The following is a 24,121-nucleotide window of genomic DNA, read 5'->3' as shown; positions in this document are numbered from 1 at the left end:
ATTTACAGGCCTCCTCAGACCCTATAATATCTACTTAACACTATTTTAGTTGACTAAAATACAACTAAAACTATTCAGATGTCTAAAATACAACAAACTAAAATGGCATTTTTGTTAAAAAACTAGGACTAAATCGATATTTGACATAAAAATTAACATGGACACTGTTTTAACATGTATGTTTCAGATTTGTGACTCAAAGTACGTATATTAGACTAAATCAGGCAGCCCCATACCTCTCCCATTCCAGAGTCACTTTATCATACAATATGAGGCAGACGACTCCCCTTACTGGTTGATACCTTTGCGTGTGTATCTATAGAGCGAGAGATATACACCAATTTAAATTTATCCCTTTTCCCCAGTTCTTGCCACCTCCTGATAGTCTGTTAATATTTGTTGGCAGTCAACTATTTAAAAATTCAAACAAGCCCATGATAAATGAATAAACATTTTGTTGTGTATAAAACTGTTCTGGTTGTCTGAGACACCATTGCTCAGCATGTTTATACAAGCTTCGCCAGCAGTTGTCCTTCGACATTATTTTAAAAACGTTGGCATGTGTGCCGATTTTCGATATGCTTCTTTGAAGAAGAAGCGGAAAGTGTTCTTTTTCATATTATCTTGGTGTCCAATGCATTTGTCACTTCCTTGCATTCACATCTGTGTGAGCCGGTCACCCCCCCCCCCCCCCCCTCGGGGCAGAACAGGAAGTCTGCGTGTCATGTTTATAATAGTGGTTTAAGCCTCGTTTGCTGAGTCTTGAACATTCTGCAGGTGACAGATTGTTTTGGTGACGAACACTGTGTCCTGTCTACAAGTTTAGCTTGGCTTCTTTATTGGGATTTTATGAACATGGCTAATGAAACAGAACTCCATCTATTGTTGTGTGTTTTTATTTTTTGTTTTCCTTTTTAATCATTATTTTTGGATCACATGCCCTCTCTATACTCCAGTACTGCATTCTGTGTCCTCCACTGCCTCTCTCCACCCACTTCTTCTTGCAAGTCTCATTTACCCCCTTCCTGTTCCTGTGAGCCCAGGTTGTCATAGACACACCGATGATGTGCATCATCACACTTGCCTGGCGTTACAGTATGGCAATACTGAGTTTAGGCTTATGTGAGCGCCATTCTGTGCTGCAATGAGGGCACCCTAGTGGAGAAGAGGAAGAACCTATGTCACCATACCAGCCACAGAACAACATGAAAGTATGCATTTAGGGAATAAAAAAAAAAAAAAAAAAAAGGACAGAGTGGGATGACTATGGGGTCGGAGGTACTTTAGCTGTTGCAACCAAGGCATCTAATGCTGGCAATCCTTTCTAGGTATGGCTCAAAAATGTCACTGCATGATGGGGCACATGCGCTGGCACAAAATAATCAGGTAGGGTGACTCTTTAGTTCAGGGGGTTTCATTAGTGATGAGTACCTGACAAGTTAATTATGCATGAAGGTGAAAAACCTTCTGTAGTGAAGCAGCCCCCCTTTTTCCTTACCTGAAACTGATCTTTCCAGCAATGAAAATGAGCCCAGTAGCTCCAGCCGCTGTCTCAGGTCCTCATTGGATAGATTGATAGCAGCAGGAGCCATTGGAAGCTGGAGGTGGGGCTGAGTCCTGCTTTCTGTGTCAATGGACGCAGCAGCAGGACTTGGGAGAATGCCCATACGGGTGCCCCCTTGGAAAACGGGTCTCCGAGGGGGCACTCGATGTGGGGAGGATCCAGGAGCGCCACTGGGGGACCCCTGAACGAGGAGGTTTTGGCCTCTCTGTGCAAAACCCTTGCAGAGAAGAGGGAAGTATACAATGTTGTTTAACTGCTTCCCGACCACCTCACGTAGATATACTGCAGCAGAAGGGCATGTACAGGCAGATTAATGTACCTGTACATTGCCCTTTAAGAGGCGGCTTGTGCGCGTGTGCCCGCCGGGAGCTCCGTAACCGCGGGTTCCACGGACTCGGCATACCCGTGATCGTTTCACAGTGAGGAAGAACGAAGGTGATGGTAATGTAAACGAGCATCTCCCTGTTCTGCCTAGTGACACTGTCACTGATCACGCTCCCTGTAATCGGGATCGCTGATCAGTGACGTGTCCCAAATAGCCCCTCCCCCCGCAGTTAGAATCACTCCCTAGGACACTCGCTTTGGCTGTACTTCTCCTTTTAATTTGTGACCTGACATCAGCTATCCTTATTGTTGGTGTATTTTGCATACCTCCCAGCTTTTTGAGATGGACATGAGGGACACCTATTAGCAAAAGTATGGAGGCATAGGAAAACACCCTAGAGAATAAAATTGCGGTTGTTGCAATACTTTCTGTCACACCGTATTTGCGCAGCGGCCTTACAAGCGCACTTTTTTTTTCCCCAAAAAAAAAAAAAAAAAAAAAGGACACTTTGCTTTAAAAAATAAGATGACAAAGTTAGCTCAAGGTTTTTTTTATTTTTTTATATTGTGAAAGATAATGTTACACTGAGTAAATTGATACCCAACATATCGTGCTTCAAAATTGCGCCCACTCATGGAATAGCAACAAACTTTTACCCTCTCCAAAAAGGGAGAGGGTAAATCTCCATCTCCATGGGCGACATTTAAAAAATTCTACAGGTTGCATGATTTGAGTTACAGAGGAGGGCTAGGGCTAGAATTATTGCTCTCGCTCTACCGATCATGGCAATACCTCAGGTGTGGCTTGAACACCCACTGTTTTGATATGCATTCACTTCTGCACCGAGCCGTTGGGACGGAGCACGTTCAAAAAATGTTTTTCTTTTTCTTATTTCACTTTTTATTTTAATTTTTTACACATTTATGGCACTTTTATACCTATTACAAGGAATGTAAACATCCCTTGTACTAGAAAAAACGCATGACAGGATCTCTTAATTATGAGATCTGGGGGTCAAAAAGACCTCAGACCTCATATTTACACTAAATTGCAACTTCAAGATAAATAATACAAAAAAAGGGCCTTTTTAAGAGCTATGGGCAGAAGTGACGGTTTGACGTCGCTTCCACTGTGCATTGTTATGAAGACTGGTGGGGCCCATCTTTCCCTCATTCATCTCCATGCCCAGCAAGGGTGAAGATCCGATCGCTTCCAAGGGCACCGGAGCGCCGACAGGGGGGCCCTCTCCCACCTCCGATAAAAGTGATCTTGTGGCGAATCTGCTGCAAAGACCACTTTTATCCAAAACCAGACTGAAGAAGAGGATACCGGGGTTATGGCAGCTAGCTGCTGCCACCAGAACGATGCTCCTCTACAAAGTATAAACACGGTGGGCGGTCCGGAAGTGGTTAATAGATAAAAAAAAAAAAAAAATGCATTTTTCTTACAGCTATATAGCTCAGACCAAATGAGGACAGAGGGACTTTGTTCTGAATGAGGCCTCTCGAAAATCGGGGACAGTTGAGAGCTATGGATTTTTGCGTGGCCCAGGAAGGTCAAAATGTTGGACTCTCCTGATGTACATGCATCCCCCCCCCCCCCCCCTTTTTTTTTTTTTTCTTTTTCCCCCCACACTGGTCAAGCCGCCAAACACCTGAGGCGTTGTTCCCAAATTTTACAGGGAAACAAACACTTACGGGAATGCTGACCTCCTGGGGCCCCCTGCAGCTGTAGCTGGTTCTCCCTGCTGACTTCCACATCATTAGAGGAATGAAGTGATTTTGGAAAATGAATAAACGCTATACGGGCAAACATTTGTGGACACCTGACTAGAACACCTTAAGAAGCTTGTTAGCCATCTCATTCCAAATTCATGGAATTGGCCTCACCTTTGTGGTTATAACGGCTTTTACTCATCAGTACTGATGTTGGATGAGAAGACCTGGATTGCAATTTGCATTCCCTTTCATCCCAAAGGTTTTCGGTAGGGTTGAGGTCAGGGCTGCAGGCCACACAAGTTTCTGCACACCAAACTCGACAATAGTCTTTATGCTCAGGGCGCAGTCCTACTGGAGCGTGACTGTTTCCACAAGACTGGAAGTGCACGTTATTTGAAATGCCTTTGTATTATGTACGGTAAGCACTGGAAACTCCTGTACATTTGGAGGAATATCCACATCGATTGCAGACCCAGTTCACACAGGGGTGACTTAGCTGCCTGACAAGTCACTTTCCATACTATGGAACCATTCTAATAGGAATGACTCATGATGTTCCGACTTAGAGAAAGGTTCCTGTACTACTTTTGGAGTGTCTTCAGGGCGACTTGCATTGACTTCTATACAGAAGTAATTTTGCAAGCTGCCGCTGAAGTCGTGTGCAGGTTGCTTTACAGAGTTGCGCTGCAAGTCGGGTTGCCCCTGTGTGAACCGGGTCTCGCTGTATTTTGTTTCTTGGGTTTTTTTTTTTTTTTTTTTTTTTTATAGCATACCAATGGTATTTTAACAAAAAGTAATATACGTTTTATGGTCACTGTTGGCTTAATCGTGCCCTGTTGTGTATGCAAGTCATATATAAGGTTTGTGTTCTGTGGCGTGTTGAATGGTTTTCAATTCACCCTTGGGCTTCATTTTTAATTAGTAGTTTCAAATGCAACCTATGCAGAGAGCTTGTTTGCAACTGGATTCTGGCAAATGCTCTCTTGCCTGTACTGCATTTCTAAAAATTGATCAAATTGCTTGTGTATGGTACATGAATATGCCCACACCAATGCTCTGCTATCTGGGTGTCAACAAGTGAGGTCATAATCATTGCTGAAGAAATGTCGTGAGAAAAGCCTCTATGGAAAAAAACACTTCGAAAGTCAGAATTTAACTTGCGTCACTTCAGGGCAAGAATGTAGGATTAAATTATTGGTTGCCATGAGCAGTAATGCTGTTCTTACTTTGCTATTCATATGCATAGATCAGACACTGTAACTTGAACTGAAAAAAAGTTTGCTTAAAGTGATTGTAAAGGTTGTTTTTATTTTTAATTAAAATACCAAACGTGTTATACTTGCCTGCTCTCTGCAAAGGTTTTTCCCAGAGCAGCCCTGACCCTCCTTCTCGGATTCCCCCACAGGCGCTCCTGGACACACTCCATAAGACACAGCCCGTGATATTGGCTCTGACAGCAGCAGAAGCCAATGGTTCCTATTTGTAATGTGCATACTCACACCAGGCATGCTTACAGTGCCAGAGATGGTACTGTCATTGGACAGTGTAGATCACAAGCAAAATCAAAATAGCCTTGTGATCCCTGTCCGTGCCATCTCTTCCGAGCTCTGTGCTACGGCCAAGACTCTCGCATGCATGCGCGGGAGTGACGTCATCGTGGCTCGGCTGATCAGAGCTGGAGCACTCGAACCCAAAAGGAAGACAGGGAAGAGATGGAAGGCCTGTCAGCGGTGACAGCATGCAACTGGAAGGCTTTGTTCTAAGGTAAGTATTTCATAATGTGCTAGTATGGGGTGCATACTAGCACATTATACCCTTGTCTTGCAGGGTTTTTTTTTTTTTGTGGTTTACTACCACTTTAGTAAAAATTAATGAAAAAAAAAAAAGTGTTATTAAATACCACCAAAGAACACTATGGGGGAGATTTACTAAAACTGGAGCACTCGGAATCTGGTGCAGCTGTGCGATGTAGCCAATCGGCTTCTAACTTTAGCTTGTTCAATTAAGGTTTGGCAATGAAACCTGGATGCTTGATTGGTTTCTTTACAGAGCTGCACAAGATTTAGCATATTTTCAGTTTTAGTAACTGGAATACATTGTTGTATGATTAACTGTCAGTCAAGCTGTCATAGCACTGAAAAATAGCCTAGAAAGGAATGAAAGGGCTGTAATCGGCTAGTATTGAGTTGGTTAATATTACTCCTGCAGCTTTCAGTGAACGGATAACCAAGCCCTGGCATTTCTGAGCCACTTTTGGTTCTATTTCATCAAGTGTAGATTTATTTATTTTTTTCCCTTTCTTTGTCAGGTAACCTCTTCTGAATAATCTGAAAGGCGTTCTCCTGGAAAGTGAACACCACAATCAACATGTCAAAATATAAATTGGTCATGCTAAGGCATGGTGAAGGTGCCTGGACCATAGAAAACCGATTCTGTAGCTGGGTGGACCAGAAGCTAAGCGTGGAAGGTATTAAGGAAGCAGAGAAGTGCGGAAAGCATTTAAAGTCTCTGGGCTTTGAGTTTGACATGGTCTTCACTTCCATCCTCAGCCGGTCTATCCAAACGGCATGGCTGATTTTAGAAGAGCTTGGTCAAGAATGGGTTCCGACTCGAAGTTCTTGGAGGCTAAATGAACGCCATTACGGGGCTCTTATTGGCCTCAACCGAGCAGAACTGGCTCTGAATCATGGAGAAGAGCAAGTAAAGCTCTGGAGGAGGAGCTACGATGTGGCCCCTCCACCAATAGATGAGAGTCACCCTTACTACCAAGAGATACACACTGATCGCAGGTATACATGTTGTGACATTCAGAAGGATAAGCTGCCAAAATCTGAGAGCCTGAAGCAAGTCCTGGAAAGGCTTCTTCCTTTCTGGAACGAGGAGATTGCACCAGAAGTAAAGCGTGGAAAACGCGTTCTTATTTCAGCACACGGAAACAGCACCAGAGCATTATTGAAACATTTAGAAGGTATAGCATTTCATTTTAAATGTGTTTGTGCAGTTTAAGGGGGAGCAGTATTTAAAATGTAGGTCAACGCACCCCTTCCATTTTATCTGTAGAAAATGGGTATCACAGGTAACCAACCATATGTAACTGCTTCAAAGAAATGTCTCTTTAAAAGGCAGGAAATAGTTTATCTCACCTTACCAGTGAAATCTTTCAAAGACCTCTGATGCTGCTACTATTCCACACAGATGTTATAGCTAGTGTGTCCCCCTGGTGAGAGCTGTGACTTCCTCCCATTGACTCCTGCATAACTACTGTGTCCTGTAGTGACATGGGCTGGTAGACGAAGGCACAGCAGCCAGTGGGGGACATGCTATATTTGACACACCTGGAAGTGTCAGATAGAGGTGCAAGAACTATTCTACAGAGAGATTTAAAACCTTTCACACCCACACTTTGCAGAGTTGCTATAGTGACATTTTTTTCTAAAGTAGAACTAGAGGCAAAACCCTTTAAGTTAGTGCAGCTCACTTCTTATTACAAAAAACAAAACTCTGTCATACTTGCCTGCTCAGTGCACCAGCGCTCTTTGTCCTCTTCTTGGTGTGCCACCATAGAAAACCACTTCTGTTGTGGCACACCTGTGGGCTTGATCCCGACCAGAGCTGCCTGTGTCCATAGATGCAAACAGCTCTCCCCTAGAGGGCCCGCCGGATCATGGTAAAGGGCCAATGATAGCGGCCCTTTACCAAATGATTGCTCCGTGAAGGAGCAATCAGTTGTCAACAAGCCGGTGCATCTCCGGTTCAGCTCTTCCCCTCTCTGTACCGATCGGTACAGTGTGCGAGGAGAGGGGAGAGATGGAGTGCAGCAGAGATGTGGGCCTGATCTGTGCCAATTTCTGGCTCGTCCACCCCCCCATCCATGGCTCCATCATGCTCATCCGTGGCTTATTTATTCCTCATCCATGCCACTGCAATGCCCATCAGTGCCTCACAAAAGTGTAATGAGTAGTCAAATGGATTTGAAATGTATGCCTTAGAACACCTGCTGGTGCTCCCTGCATGTTGGGCCTCTGTATGTGGCCAGGCTGTGTAAAAGTCTCACATGGTATCGCTATACTCAGGAGTAGCAGAATGTATTTTTTGGGTTGTCATTTTTGCTATGTGTTAGAAATATTGTATATAAATTGACAACTTTTGTGTTTAAAAAAAAAAAAAGAAGCATTTTCCAAAAAACTTGTGGGAAAAAATTACATATTCAAAAGACTCACTATGCCTCATAGAATATATGTTGGGGTGTTTTGCTTTCCGAAATGGGGTCATTTTTGAGCGTTTCCATTGTCATGGTGCTCCAGGGCCTTCAAAAGTGCAAGAGGTAGTCAAGAAATTAAACGTGTATTTTATGTCCCTAGAAGAACGCCTGACAGTGCTCCCTGCACGTGTGGTATCGCCATACTCAAGACGATTAGCAGAATGTATTTTGGGATGTAATTTGTGATATGCATATGCTGTGTTCGAGAAATAACTTATGACAATTTTGTGATGGGAGGGCAGAAGGAAAAAAACTTCACTCTGCAAAGAATTCTGGGAAAAAACATGAAAAAAAAACTTGGTTGCCTCTTACTAAATACCTTGGAATGTCTACTTTCCAAAAAGGGGTAGTTTGGGGGGAGTTGTACTTTCCTGGCTTGTTAGTGTCTCAAGATATTAGATTAGGCTGTTAGTGCATCAGGTGTGATCATAGGTGTGTGCAGCCTATTGCATTAGGGTGTGCACCCCCGGGCTCAAGCACACACTAATGATCACTTAGGTGTTCATTCAGAAAGGTAAGGGGTCGGTGAATTACATATTTTACTGGCCCCTTTCCTCACTCATCCTAAAACATCCCTGCAGCAACAGCCGATGGGAGAGGAGGGAATCCAGCAGCACTGCGGGTGGCAGGGGGGGCGCCAGGCAGTAAGGGGAAATCTCTTCTCTTCTGCACGGGGTAATTAGGGTGTGCCTGGGCGCACCTGGCACACCCTGTGTGCACGCCTATGGGTGTGATCAATTTTCAGTGATTGCCACTGTAGCTTATAGACTCTAACTTTCACAAAGACCAAATAATATACACTGATTTGGGTTATTTTTACCAAAGATGTGCAGCAGTATAAATTTTGGCCAAAAATTTTATGAAAAAAAGACTAATTTGCCAAATTTTATAACAAAAATGAAGAAAAGGTATTATTTATTTACAACATTTTGTAAAGTCTTTGTTCATTTTGTAGCGCAAAAAATAAACAATAAAACAGTGGTGATTAAATACCACCAAAAAAAGCTCTATTTGTGTCAAAAAAGGACAAAAATTTCATATGGGTACTGAGTAATTGTCCATTCAAAATGTGAGATAACAGGAAGCTGAAATGTGGTCCTGGTTAGGAAGGGAGTCTAAGTGCCCAGTGGACAAGTGGTTAAAGTGGTTCTAAAGCCTGTACCTTCTTCCACCCCCCCCCCCCCCCTTCTTTTTTTTTTTTTTTTTTTTTTTTTTTTTTTTATGTTTAAAGTTTAACTCATTCATTCAGCAGCAATCTGCAATCCAGTGTTTTCTCATTGCTGCCACTGATGGTACCCTTGTTAAATTGTGTGAGGGGAGAAGCTTGGGCGGATGGTCAACAGTAGGGGTACTGTTGACACCTGCATATAATGATGTGACATGACGAGTTCTCTTTAAATGTAGCTCCACCCATACCATTAGTTTTGGGTAGCAACAGAACAGTTATTTTTTTATTTTTTATTCTTTTTTAAATGCCACTGTGTCCATACTGCAGTCTCAGAGCTTGGATCTCCCACCACCAGTCCACAAATGATAGCTACACGTTATCTGAGAGCCAAGCTTTCTGGTCTCCTTCACCTGGGTGAAACCCACCAGAGGGGTGACACCCGTGGATTGTGGCACCGTTACCACCGCCCGCTGCCCTGATGATCTGCGCCTTGCTCTGGTTCAGTGGAGCAGACTAAAGCCGTCGACGCCTCCTCCTCTCTGTTTACATCCAATGAGGAGGAGGAGGAGGAGCCAGAGGGACACACACCGCTGTGCGTGTTTACGTCTGCGGCCACGCTGTTCTGAGGTCTGTACTGTACACTTTATTATAAGTGGATAAACATGTGTGTGGGCCGCTATATGGGAGGGGTGCCTATGCTGATGGGGGGGGGGGGGGGTGCTGCACTGTGGGGGGGTCTGCACTAAGGGGGTGTCTATATTTAGTGAGGGGGGGTTCTGTACTGAGGGCGGGGACTATAGTTGGTGGAGGGGGGGGGGTGATGCCAATGTTTTCAGCACCTGGTGACACCAACCCTAGTGACGCCACTGCTCCCCGGTGTACATACACTATATATTGTCAAAGGAATTGTGACACCTACCTTTACACACACATGAACTTTAATGGTGTCTTAGTCCGTAGGATTCAATATTGAGTTGGCCCACCCTTTTGCAGCAATAACTGCTTCAACTCTTCTGGGAAGGCTGTCCACAAGGTTTAGGAGTGTCTATGGGGAATGTTTTGGCCATTCTTTCAGAAGCACATTTGTGGGGTCAGGCCCTAATGCTGAATGAAAAAGCCTGGCTCGCATTCTCCACTCTAATTCATCCTAAAGCCTCATACACACGATAGGACTTTGTACAAACTTTCCCTTGGATTTTTGTACAAAGGGCGTCGGCCGAGAACTTGTATTGCATACACACAGCAGGACTTTTTCAGCCAACTTTCACCAAATCATGTGGTTTTTCTGCTCTTTACCGCCACCTTTGGTCAACTTCTGTATTGTTGTCTGATCTTTTGCATTGGTTCTGAGCATGTGTGTTTGTACTTTGTACAAAAGTCCTATGGTTTTCTGTACACATGATCAGACTTTGCTCCATCAGACTTTTGTTGCCAGAAAGTTTGTCCGTTCGCACAGCCAACAACAGTCCGATGAAAACAGAAAAAGTTTGTCCGATGGAGCGTACACACGGTCGGATGTTGCTCTAAAACAGCTAATTTGCATGTTTGTTGTCAAAAAGTCTGATCGTGTGTATGGGCCTTTAAAGGTGTTCTATCGGGTTGAGGTCAGGACTGTGCGGACCAGTCAAGTTCTTCCACCCCAAATTCGCTCATGTCTTTATGGACCTTGCTTTGTGCACTGGTCCAAATCATTTGGTGGAGGGGGAATTATAGTGTGTTTTTTTTTTTTTTTTTTTTTTTTTTTCAGGGGTTGGGGTAGGGGTTTGGCTTGGCGCCTTAGTTCCAGTGAAGGGGACTCTTACGTTTCAGCATACCAAGACATTTTTGGACAGTTTCATGTTCCCAACTTTGTGGGAACAGTTTTAGGGGTGGCCGCTTCCTGTTCCAACATGACTGTGCACTGGTGCACAAAGTAAGGTCCATTAAGACATGGATGAGCGAGTTTGGGGTGGAGGAAGTTGTCTGGCCTTCAGAGTCCTGACTTCAACCTGATAGAACACCTTTTGGGATGAATTGAGGCAGAGACTGCAAGCCAGGCCTTCTTGTCCAACATCAGTGTCTGACCTGAAAAATGCGCTTCTGGAACCTTCCCAGAAGAGTTGAAGCCATTATAGCTGCAAGGAGTGGGCCAACTCTATATTAAACCCTATGGACTAAGACTGGGAGGCCATTAAAGTTCGTGTGTGTGTAAAGGCAGGCGTCCCATTACTTTTCACAATCTAGTGTATATAAACGTGCCGGGCAGCAAGTGGTTCTACAAGGATTATGGATGCAGCAGTGATCCTGGTTTTGTTTTGTTAGAGATGGCTTTACTGTAAAAGTACTTCTGCAGGGTTTTGAAGGGAGGTCCTGCATGCATCATGATTACACCACCCGCGAGGCATCGCCATGAGTGTCGCAGTAATTCTAGTGCACAGCTCATGTTTAACTCCTAAACTGACTCTAAACCTGCAAAGACTTTTAAAGTGTGGCCTATGGACAATTTTAGGTACTGTAGTTTGCCATTTTACATCTTGACATGTATACATTTTACTTGTCACAACATTGCATATAAATTTTACGAAAAAATGAGTATTGTTTGCTTGCACTAAAAATCATTTAAGTGTATTGAGATAGATATAGATATATAATCTCTCACGTTCGTAAGATTAACCACTTGCCACAGGTTGGCTCTATTCTGCAAATCGCCGTAGCTGTACGACGGTTCATGCAATAGATACAGTGGGGGGCGTGACTGGCGGTCGCAATGTCCACCCGCAATCACTCTAGAGAGAGCCAGAATGGAGATCTGTCAATGTGAACAAACAGATCTCCGTTCTGACATGGGAGTGATCTGGAACAGTGGTCGCTCTACTCCAGTCAGTACATGCCCCCCACCGTTAGAAACGCCTCCCAGGGAACACATTTAACCCTTTTAACACCAATAGTTAACCCCATCCCTGCCAGTGTCATTTATACAGTAATTTAGTGCATTTTTATAGCACAGATTGCTGTATAAATGTCACTGCTCCCAAAAAAATGTCCGCCGCAATGTCAGTTTCGCTAATGATCACCGCCATTACTAGTGTAAAAACAAATAAAAATGTCATAAATTATTCCCTATTTTGTAAACGCTATAACTTTTGCGCAAACTACTTTTTTTTTTTTTTTTTTTTTTTTTTTTAGGAAAAAGTAAATTTATTCCATGGTTTTGTTTTTTTGTTTATAGCACAAAAGATAAAAACCCACAGAGGTTATCAAATACCACCAAAAGAAAGCCCTATTTGTGGGGGGGAAAAAAGGACATATACGTTTTGTTTGGGTACAACGTCCAAAATGGTCTGGTCATTAAGGGAGTAAATCCTTCCAGGCCATAAGTGGTTAAATAAATGGCGTGAATGCCTAGAAAGGTACAACGGCGTAGGTCACAGGTATAGGGAATACAAAGCAGGTGAACACAGCTCAAAGTGGAGTGTGTACTGGTATTTAATGATCAAAAGAGAACTACCATTTAATAGGCATAAACAAAAGAACTTGAATACAAAGTATCCCAGGAGGTGAGAATAAAAAAAGGTGCGTGGGGGGGGGAAACGATAAAAAGAAGGAACCAGGTCAAGAAGTGCAGAGAAAAGGGAAGTGGAAGGGAAGGAGGGGTTTTCTGCAACATTCCAAATCCCAGCAAGGACATAACGCTTAAGGTGTGAGGGAGGTCAGGGAAGCCCTTGCTAAAAGCTGGGTCCTCTAAGCTGCCACAGCTTCCATATTTGGTTATGGGCTTCCAATTTAGGTGAGGTATCGTGCTGCTGTAAGCACATCAGCTTTTTTGGGGTTTAGCAAGCTTTAAAGAGGACCTGTTGTGTTACACTATTTGGTTTATTATTGCTCTGTCTTTTTTAAGCTGTGTTCTCTCTTTTATAAGCTGAACTCTCTCTCCCACCGTAGTTCTGTATATCCCTCTCCCCTTCCTCTCCTCTGGTTCATTGCTCAGTATTCCACCATGTTGGAACATCTTTCCCTGTGTCTTACAACACCAAAGGTTTTTCTACCTAATGAATATCCATCAGTAAACGGAACATTCAAAAGGATTCATCGTCTGTCACTTCAACAGTGAGTTTATTCTTTTGAGTTAATCTGTCTGAATTGATGCAAGGGATAAATGGAACACCAGGTAAGCCCTATATGAAGCTGGAGATAAAGTTTATGGCCTTGTAGTTGAGTCTGAACAGGACCGGCCCCACAGTATTTAGGAGTATGGGGATGGTTACCTCAAAGACGGTGAAGCAGGCTTTGGACCAAATAGGTGTGATTCCTGGGAAGCTCCGGTACATATGATGGTGTGCCTTTGTCCAATGGTACCTCCAGCATCGGTCAGTGCTAGTAGATAGATGGCGTGGAGGACATCCGGCGTCGGATACCAAAAATAGAGTATTTTTATATGAATTTTCCTAAGAGTACAAATTGAGCTCTTGGCTGCCAGACCAAACCACCTGCCACACTTCCAGAGAAATATGCTCGCCTAGCACATTCTCCCATTTGAAGCATATAGAAGTTAAAACATTGTAAATGTTTGGGGGTGTTCTGAAGTAACTTTTTTGCAAAAAAAAAAAAATGCTGATCTTTAACACCTACAAATATGAAAAATGTCAAAATTGCCCTGGCAAGTGGTAATGTGATTGTAACGGATCAGAACGTGTCTTGCTTATCGTGTGTGTGAGATGATTTTGCAATTTTCAGCGCTCTCACAGTTTGAATGACAATTACTCAGTCAACACTTTACCCATATGAAACTTGGATCCTCTTTTCACACAAATAGAGCTTTCTTTTAGTGGTATTTAATCACTGGTGGGTTTTTTAATTTTTTGTGCTATAAATAAAAAAAAAAAAAAAATTTTTATTTGTTTTGTCATAAAATTTTGCTAATTAGGAATTTTTCTTATATATGGCTACTTATCTTTGGTAAAAAATAACCCACATTAGTGTGTTATTTGGTCTTTGTGAAAGTTAGAGTCTACAAACTAAGGCATTCAGTACATCAGGTGTATCTCATTTCTTGAGACACTAACGAGTCAGAAAAATACAAATACCCCCCAAATGACCCCTTTTTAGAAAGTGGACACTCCAAGGTAATAAGTAAGTAGCATGATGAGTTTTTATTTTTTTTAAGTTTTTTTTTATTTTTTTATTTTTTCCCACAATTCTTTGCAAAATTAAGATTTTTTTTATTTTATTTTTTTTATGAAATTTGTCATATTATCAGGTTATTTCTTACACACAGCACATGCATACAACAAATTACACCCCAAAATACATTCTGCTACTCTTCCCGAGTATGGTGATACCACGTGTGAGACTTTTACACAGCCTGGCCACATACAGAGCACCAACATTGAAGTGGCACCTTCAGGCGTTCTGCGAGCAAAAATGACACATCTCATTTCACAACCACCTATTACATTTTTGAAGGCCCTGGAGCACCAGGACAATGGAATTGCCCACAAAATGACCCAATTTTGGAACGCTAACACCCCAATGTATAATCTATGAGTCTTTCCTGGAAGAAAATTATAGTTATAATTTTTGTAAAATGTGGAGAACATTTTTTTTTTTTTTTTTTACACAAAGTTGTCAATTGATATTTCTAATATATAGCAAAAATTACACCCCAAAACAGATTCTGCTACTCCTCCCGAGTATGGTGATACCACATGTGTAGGACTTTTACACAGCCTGGTCACATAGAGAGGCCAAAGATTGAAGTAGTACCTTCAGGCATTCTAGGAGCATAAATGACACATCTCATTTCATTCCTACCCATCGCACTTTTGAAGGTATAGGAGCACCAGGACAATGGAATTGCCCACAAAATGACCCCATTTTGGAAAGCAAATGCCCCAATGTATATTCTATGAGGCATGGGCTGCAAATAGCTACTTGGGTACTCTGATGGCCTGGTGACAGGTACTTGGGTACTCTGATGGCCTGGTGACAGGTACTTGGGTACTCTGATGGCCTGGTGACAGGTTCTCTGATGACATGGTGACTGGTATTTGGGGGAACTCATATGAACTCTGACAGGTACTCATGGATTGTGACAGGTATTCAGGTACTCGGGTACTCTGATGGGCTGTGACAGGTACTCTGATGGACTGTGACAAACCAGATCAGCCATAGTAGCTGCCTACTCCTCACAGGTTTTAATTGTTAAAACTCATAGTATTACAATGAGCAGCAATGTCCATTAGTATGATCAGTTACATGCCAGGTATCTTGTTGGAACATAACTGCTAAAGCAACCCAGACTTGGCATGAGAACGTACTTGTCACACCATCATTTATACGTTTCAAAGTGAAGATGTATATAATTTTGTGGTGTGGGGTTTTTTTTTTTTTTTTTTTTCTGTAATTCATCCCACTTTTTGATTGAATTTTTTTCAACTGAGGCCAGTGTGATTTGCAAGATGAATTGGTGTCTTCTTTCTGCTCTTATGGCAGCTGGCACGGGCATGTGGGTGTCTACGAAACTTTGCTTTGTTTGCTTCTTTACGTTTTTAATGCTCCTTTTTGTTTTGGATGGCAGCAGAACACATGATTAAGCTTGGGTGATCATTGAAACAATTTGGAGACAGACCATGTACAAATTCCTGGCATGCAGCAGACCACAAGTGCTGACACATCTTTTTAATTGTAAGCGTTACTGGCACTGTTCACATTATAGGTTTAAGGATAGTTTTTAGTATTTTGGGGGTTTATTTTTACACTTGTATAATTTTGATTAACTTGCTGCTGGTAATCTTGCCAGCGTAATTAAAAGTAGACCCTATCTCCAGTCAGCATTCCTGGTAAAACTGCTGCTCTGTACAGGGGAGGATCAGGTCATCTAAACTCGGGTCTTCAACTTCATTAAAAATCATGTGAACAGCTAGGCTTTTGAGCATATGGCCAGCAAAAGAGAGCCTGGAGCATTGCTAGCAGTAAAGAATACATTTCAGCCTTGCTAATACTGTATCCATTCTAGCAAGGCGTGAACCCTCACCTTGTAAAACAGCCCATTGTGCGTGTGTGTGTACACACACACACACACACACGAATAAAATAAATTATAATTATTTTTATTTATTTATTTTTCTTCCTCATTTTGTAAATACATTGTCTTCCCCAGAGAATGGCGGTGCAGGGGGTCTTATTAGCACAAGTCTGGTCATTGGATGACAGGCAGGCTGTACTCCCAGCCTGACTGCCTCCTTTCTACATGCCTTATTAGTGCATTATATACCAACATTGTGAGTACAGCCGTTTTTTCCGCAAAGCTTGTATATTATCTGCATTTTTGTTTTTTTATGTGGTATTGATTGTACTATTCCATCTTGTTTACAAAAGTTCCCCTTTTAACTCCTGAAGAAGGTTTTCTGACACGAAACATGTCCAAGCAAGTCTATGAACTGGATATCATCACCCCTTCCTCCTTTTTTTTTTTTTTTAAGCAGCTAATATTGAGTATTGGGGACCCATCTCCCATGCTCTCTGTTGCTTTGCTTATCTGGGAGGTTCTATCCAAATTACAAAGGCTGATGGTGGTACCAGTAATGTGTACTGTTGTCCATCAAGAAAATGTGTGATTGTACTAATGCAACATTTTGTTTATATTTTGTATTTTCATTTTAAATCATATTTGAGTTTGTCATTCATAGTCCAGCCTTTTTCCCATACCTATGAGCACTATGTTGTAAATGAATGACGTAGCTGTGCTTTAAAAAAAAAAAAATTGGCAGTGCGTGCGGGGAAAGGATCCCCGTCTGCTGTTACGGGGGGATCGGGAGTGTGAGGCTGCTGCATTAGTAACATGTTACACACTGAACACAGGTTTAACATGTTTGCTAATGGTCATCTTATATGTTAAACATGTTCTTTAACATTTATTATGAATGCTGTAAAATCTTTGTTGCTGCATGTACACTATATTACCAAAAGTATTGGGATGCCTGCCTTTACACGCACATGAACTTTTTTTAAAGGAGCAGTATAGCCAAAGCTTGTTTGGCTTTACTTCTCCTATGCATCACAGGAGTGCAATTAGTTTTGCACTCCTGTGACCCATTTTCAGCAGACGGCGCGCTGAAGTTGGGATCTGCTAGGTGTCCGACACAATGACTCTGACCCGCTGAGAGCCTGAGCCGGCCGCTCTGCCCCCCTCCACAGCCCTGCGCTCCAATGAGCATGGAGCGGGCAGAGCACAGAGCTGTGACTAACGGTCTGCAGCTCTCTGTTCACCACCGGTTGCTCAGTTCTCCGTGCAGATGCAGCATTGGTCCGATGCTGCATCTACCTAGGTACGTATAAAACTGCAAAAAAGCCCAACCCCACATTCTCTCTCTTAAAGTGGTTGTAAACCCTTACAAACCACTTTGACCTACAGGTAAGCCTAGATTAAGGTTTACCTGTAGGTCCAAGAAATATCTCCTCAACCTATACGGTTTAGGAGATATTTACAGGAAGACAGCGGCACACTGGGCAGGCCGCAGATCACGGCGATATGCCGCGAGTGTCGGCTCCCGTGCGCATTCGCGGGAGTGACGTCATCGCGGCTCCGGCGAATCACAGCGCCGGAGCCGCAAGACCCAGAAGTCGCTCCGGGATCCATGGCAGCGGCGAAGAGGAAGACGGAGGACCACTTCAGGGGCTTCGTTCTCAGGTAAGTTATTCATAATGAGCTAGTACAACCACTTTTGCCTAGGTAAGGCTTACCTGTAGCTACCATAAATTGCTCCTAAACTTGCATAGTTTAGGCGATATTCACTGACATACACATGTGCTGACATCATTGGCAAATGCACACGGAAGAGACTGCTCATATGTGCCGTTTCTTTACGGGCAGCTCTGGCAAATTGCAGTGCCGGAGCCTGCGATACCCGGAAGTAACGCCGGGTCCACTGCGGGGGCTTTGCTCTAAGGTAAGTATATCATAATGAGCATACTAGCTCATTATGCCTTTTTTTTTTTTTTTTTTTTTTTTTTCTCCCTGTGGAGAAACCACTTTAAAAAAAAAAAAAAAAAAAAAGTTGCTTCTACATGAGTTTAGTGTTTTAGTGTTCTGCCTGTAGATGCAATCAATATTATTGTATGTGTCCATGCACATTTGGAAAACTTACAGGCATATTTTGAGCTCAACATTTTAGAGGCAGTAAAAAAAGCCCTTCTGGTTTGCGTTTCTGATTTGAGCTTACTGGCAGGAAAAACATAACTCTCCCAAAGACGTCCAAACTTGTACAAAAAATGCTCTTTATGAGCGTTTTTTTTTTTCTCCCAAGAGAACAGACTTTTTTTTCTTTCTTATTATATTTTTTTTTTTTTTTTTTTTTTTTTGTGTGTAGCCGAAGAGAAATATGGTCACTTGAATGAATTGCACTTGTTTTTGTAATATGACAGTTGTACTTTTTTTATATTTTATTTTTTTTCTCACTGTAGTAGTTTTTGCTTATCTTGTGATTCACAATAGTCTTATCCCATTGCATGGGCTCCTGGGCCTCCTTTTATCTTTTAGGCAGAGGACTTATCTCCGGGGTGTGCAGTGTAGACATCACAGCAATCAATTTCTGCAGACTGCTCACTAAGAAGTACTATAACAGAAGAGAATACAGTAGATGTAGCATGGCAGATATGACGTATGATAGAAGACCTAGGTTTGACCATTCTTGGCCTTGATGTACACGGGATGTTTTACGTCTCCAGAACGATTTAACTTCACAGATAGTAACCAACGTTTAAACACGTCGTTGTGCCATGTTTACATGCAGTGTTTTAGGTCTTAGAAGGATTATTTTTTATTTGTATTTTTTTAAATTAAAAATGCCTCTGAACATCTGTCCTGAATGCCCCCTTCTCTTTTTTTTTTTTTTTTCTCCTAAACTCGACTGCTTAGAAACCAACTGTAAATGACCCTGTGTACATGTACTGATAAGATAACATAGAGGAGAGTTCGGGGGCAGCTGAAAAAACGCCCAACCGCTCCTAAACACTTGTTTACCAGCAGCAGTGTAAATGAAGCCTATAGGGCAAGTGTGCACCACCTCTGGCACTGTTCTTAACTTCTCAATATACTGTTATGCCAATTTAAATTCGGACTTTAGCCTAATTCTTTCTTTTCATAATTTACTTGATATAGGGAGCCTCAAGGATGGCCCCTGGAATCGCCAAAGGGGCCGCATGTAACATTAAAGTCTCATTTACATGAACTACAACTATAGTGTACATCCATGTGAGGGCTATGTTTGCCCTGACAGGGCTGCACAAACTTTCTTGCATCCCTGTGCAAGCAGTTCCTTTCACGTCAGTTTGCACAGACAGATACTGCTCCCAGTTTGACAGCCTTGCAGGTGCCCTGAACACACACTGCGCAACCACTATCGCACGACTGTCATATTGAGAGCAGCGTCCTTTTTATTGTATTGAATATATGTCCTACATATTTTAATATAAACATAAAACATTACATGCATTCAAAAAACATGTATACAGAATATTTTAAAAACACAAACGTAAGAATGGATCACTCCTGGAATATGTCTTCTTCAAAGCTTTCAAGGTTCTTCATAGAGAGAAAAAGGACCATACCTCCTCGACCCATTCAATCAATCAATTTCCCTCCCTCTACAAATCGTGCCCCCCCCTATATTCCTCTATAGTGTGTTAAGTCTAAGCCTTTTGTGGCACTTTTTGTATACAAGTTTAACCATATATTCTCTATCCCAATTTTTTTTTTTTTTTTTTTTTTGTATAATACGAAAGATATTACGCCAAGTAAATGCCTTACATGTCACGCTTTATGGTACTTAAAAATCTCCATAGGTTACATTTTAAATGCCTTTCAGGTTACCGGTTTATTCTTAGAGGGGGTCTAGCGCTAGAATTATTGCTTTTGCTCTAATGTTCACGACTATACCTCATGTGCGGTGTGAACACCATGTACATATGCTTGCTTATGCGTTTACTTCTGCATGTGAGCACGGAGGGATGAGGGTGCTTCCAATCCTTTTTTTTTTTTTTTTATTTTTTTTTTTTTTAGGGGGCACCTCACACCAACAGAAAAAGGTGACAGGAGAGGACCTCCAGCAAATTGACAGTCTCAGCTCTCTTGTGTGAAGGGGGCTGTATCTATTTCCATCCAATCAGCTCTCAGAGCTCTCCTCCCATGAGCTTTGCAGAGTGTGACTTCAACTCTCCCCCACCCCCTGTTTTCTCACAGCTCAGAAGTTGTATAACTTCTGGAATTTAAATGGATGTTGAGAAGAAAAGTTGTGTAGGAGGTTTGTTGCATCTCCTGTGGCCAGTTACTTCACTAGATTAATGTGAGGGTTTACAACCACTTTAATTTACAGATCTTTTTACAGTAGATGGTGAGGGACTGCATACTTTACATGCTACCTGAGTGTTTAGAGATCAGGGACATGCTGTAGGAGTCTGTCTGAGACTGGGGACTGCAAGAGATCCCCCACCATTACAGTAGCCTTCTTCAAATACTACTGGCAACACATTTAATATTCCTCCTAGGAATATCCATTACTAAAGGTCAGAAGGGGGGGGGGGGGGGAATACACAAAAATAGAGTGGACAGCACAGAAAAAAAACAAGCAAATGTAAAAAACAAAACAAAAAAAACGAAACAATCATTTACCTAGTTTAAATACGCGTGTGTGTGTGTGGTACCAACCCCCCCACTGTTCCCAAGTAAGCTCCTTACACGTATCGAAATTCAGCCGGTTCAGCAGGAATCTCCTGAATTTCGATCCATGTGTACCCCTCTGTTAAACAGAATGTGTGCATTAGAACAACTTCTGTCGAGCAGTCCTGTTGGAAAACCAGCATTTGAACAGCCGATACAACGTTGACCAGTGTACAGTATTCTGATGGTGGGAGGGAGTCCCTGCTGTCAGAATACAGTAGCACAGCGGGGGAGATCCTTGCATCCACACTGCTTGTGTGGATGTAAGGACCTGAGGTGTGTGTGTGTGTGTGTGTGTGTGTGTGTGTGTGTGTGTGTGTTTGTTTGTTTGTTTGTTTGTTTGTTTGTTTTTGTTTGTTTTTTTTGTTTTTTTGTTTCAACCCTTATTTAATCCTGGTTGAATGAAAAAGAACTGTGTACACCCAGCTCAAGTATTGGCTGCCAGGACCCAAGAGCTGCACGATAAGTACCAGAGGGCCCACAGGCTAGCCAGCAGGGATGTACAGCTTTCGCTTATTGTGGTGCTTTAAAAAAATTGTCCTGCTTGCATGCTTTTTCTGCTGTGATCTGTACTCTGCGCAGACTGCTGTATAACCCAGGTTGAGGTGATTCCGGAAGACCATGTCAGGTGTGTGTGTGTGTGTGTATACATACATCTGGGCTTCTGTACATACAATAATGGGAGGCTAGTGGTTATAATTGGCAAAGTGGACAGGCGACACATAATGACTTGGCGCCGAATATGCTGCATTCTTCTGTGGATCTAGAGAGGTTTGACACACCCACCCAGAGGGCATATCCCTAAAGCATTGGGTTTGCATAGTAGGTTGAATGACCCTGAAGATCTTTCAGTGCTGAAGAGGACTGGTGCTGGATGCACTGGGCAGTGCTTTAGTGTGGGAACATGACTTGGAAACCTCCCATTTAAAAAAACAAAACAAAAAAAAAAAAAAAACGATTTTACAAGGGTTGGTATTTAACCCTAAACCCTGTAATCCCTAACCACCCCAAAAACCTCAGAAACCAAGATAACCGGCCAAATTGTTCCAGGCTATGTGTGGTGCCATTTGGTTGCCATCACAAAATTCAAAGTGTGTTTCCCTGGCTTATAGGCAGTAACCGAAATATTCATTTTAATTTATTTAAATAGACTTAAATGTTGTGGGGTGTGTGTGTGTGGTGTGTTTAAAAAAAAAAAAAAAAAAAGTCTTCAGTTCCACTTTAGCTCTTGCTGCTCACTTGTTTGAGAAGTCTTCCAGCCATGCACTTTGGCAGCTTTTCCTCTATAACGGATTTAACCACTTCAATACCGGGCACTTAAGCACCTTCCTACCCAGACCAATTTTGAGCTTTCAGCGCTGTCGCACTTTGAATGACAATTGCGCGGTCATGCTACACTGTACCCAAATGAAATTTTTATCATTTTTTTCCCACAAATAGAGCTTTCTTTTGGTGGTATTTGATCACCTCTACGGTTTTTATTTTTTGCGCTACAAATAAAAAAATACCGAAAATTTGGAAAAAAAAAAGTTTTTTTTTTTTTTTTTTTTTTTTCAGTTTCAAAACTTTGTAAATAAGTACGTTTTCTCCTTCACTGATGGGGCTACACTGATGGGCACTGATAAGGCGGCACTGATGGGCACCAATGAAGTGGCACTGATGAGGTGGCATTGATGGACACTGATGGGCGACACGGATGGACACTGATAGGTGGCACAGATGGGCATGGATAGGTGGGCACAGATGGGTGGCACAGGTGGGCACTGATGGGCGGCACAGGTGGGCACTCATAGGCGGCATTGGTGTTATACTGTACTAATGCATGCCAATCAGTGATGCCCATTGTGGGCACTGATTGGCATCCATTATGGACACTGATTGGCATCCATTGTGCTGACTGGGATCCCTGGTGGTCTAGGGAGGATTACCTTTTGCTGGGCATCCCTGGTGGTCTGGTGGCGTCCCTGGTGGTCCAGTGTGGGCATCCTCGGGGGGGCTGTGCTGATAATCGATAATCGTCTGACAGACGCGAGTGAGGAAAAGCCGATCACCGGCTCTTCCTATTTTGCACTGTGATCAGCCGTAATTGGACACGGCTGATCACGTGGTAAAGAGTCTCCGTCGGAGACTCTTTACCGAGATCGTAGTTGCCGGGTGTCAGACTTACACCCCGCAACAACGATCACCGCAATGCGGGGGCGCACAGCGGCTCATAATCCTGATCACGTCATGTGACGTCCGATCAGGATTATGAAACCACTTTGCCACCGTCAGTTGCCTATAGGGCTGGCGGCAAGTGGTTAAAGAGGAACTTCACCCTCTCAAAGTTGGAGTAAACTCCCTTTGTTGATTTGCACCTATTGATAAGGTTTTCTTATAGGTACAGTAAATGGCTCCTAAACGTGCATCATTTAAGAGATATTAACTTTAGATGCAGCCAGTGACATCACTGGTGCATAGGCTCTGAAAGAACTGCATACCTGTGCCGTTCCTTCAGAGCCCTGTGCTGTAAACAGTGATGCACATTATGACTTAACGCTGAGTTCCACCCAAAAGTAGAACCTCCGTATATTGGCTCAACCCAACCCCCCACCTGTGCCATATTTGGCACCTTTCAGGAGTCAGGGCGGGGGACTGTTTTTGACAGATGCCCTTCCCCGCTTCCGGGAGACAGCACAATGGTGTAGCCCCTTGGAAGTTCGCCCTTTGTCACCGGGTCGGTTACAATGTGCAGAATGCTTTACTGCCGGTTTCCCTTACAAGGAATGGCAGTGGCAGCACTCGAAAGCCAATCAGAAAATCATCTGGGATGCCGACATCATGGGAGCCCTGGACAGGTAAGTGTCCTAATATTAAAAGTCAGCAGCTACAGTATTTGTAGCTGCTGACTGCGTTGATTTAACGGACAATTGCATGTCCATGTAACTCTCTACCCAAACAAAATGTATGTCATTCTTTTTTCTTTTTTTTTGTTTTGTTTTCTCCCCTCCCCACAAATAGAGCTTTCTTTCGGTGATATTTGATCACCTCTGCAGTTTTTTTTTTTTTTTTTTTTTTTTTTTTTTTTTTTGTTTTGCTCTATAAACAAAAGACAGATTTTTGAAGAAAAACATATTTTTTTACTTTCTGCTATAAAACCTATCCAATTAAAAAAAAAAAAAAAGTAAAAAATCCAATTTCTTCATCAATTTAGGCCAATATGTATTCTGCTACATATTTTTGGTAAAAAAACCAAAGGTATAGCGTCTACGAACAATGGGATGTTTTTATGGCATTTTTATTTTTACTAGTAATGGCGGACAAATTGGAGACTGACACTTTTTTTTTTTTTTTTTTCAGTGCGAAAGAAATGCATTCCCTGTACTAATGACACTGGCAGGGAAGGGGTTA

The 24,121-nt window shown here is 42.5% G+C and overlaps 1 protein-coding gene across 3 annotated transcripts in view; it reads left to right on the top strand.

Moving 5' to 3' along the window:
* BPGM (bisphosphoglycerate mutase) overlaps positions 1-24,121 on the top strand; it is a 37,525-nt gene that overhangs the window by 8,625 nt on the left and 4,779 nt on the right. For 2 of the 3 annotated variants that reach the window (XM_077468534.1, XM_077468536.1), the window contains exon 2: positions 5,916-6,575. In XM_077468534.1, the coding sequence (XP_077324660.1) occupies positions 5,975-6,575 (601 nt within the window). In that variant the 5' untranslated portion in view covers positions 5,916-5,974. Of the gene's footprint in view, positions 1-5,915; positions 6,576-18,553; positions 18,841-24,121 lie in introns of those variants that run through there. The other variant, XM_077468535.1, reaches the window with a different exon arrangement.

This window comes from Lithobates pipiens, unplaced genomic scaffold (genome assembly GCF_037356315.1).
Source record: "Lithobates pipiens isolate NorthernLeopardFrog02 unplaced genomic scaffold, aLitPip1_a1.2 Scaffold_8, whole genome shotgun sequence".
In the NCBI taxonomy this organism is placed as follows: Eukaryota; Metazoa; Chordata; class Amphibia; order Anura; family Ranidae; genus Lithobates; species Lithobates pipiens.
The sequence above is the reverse complement of the archived record's forward strand: the minus strand, read 5'-3'. Positions and strand labels throughout refer to the sequence as shown.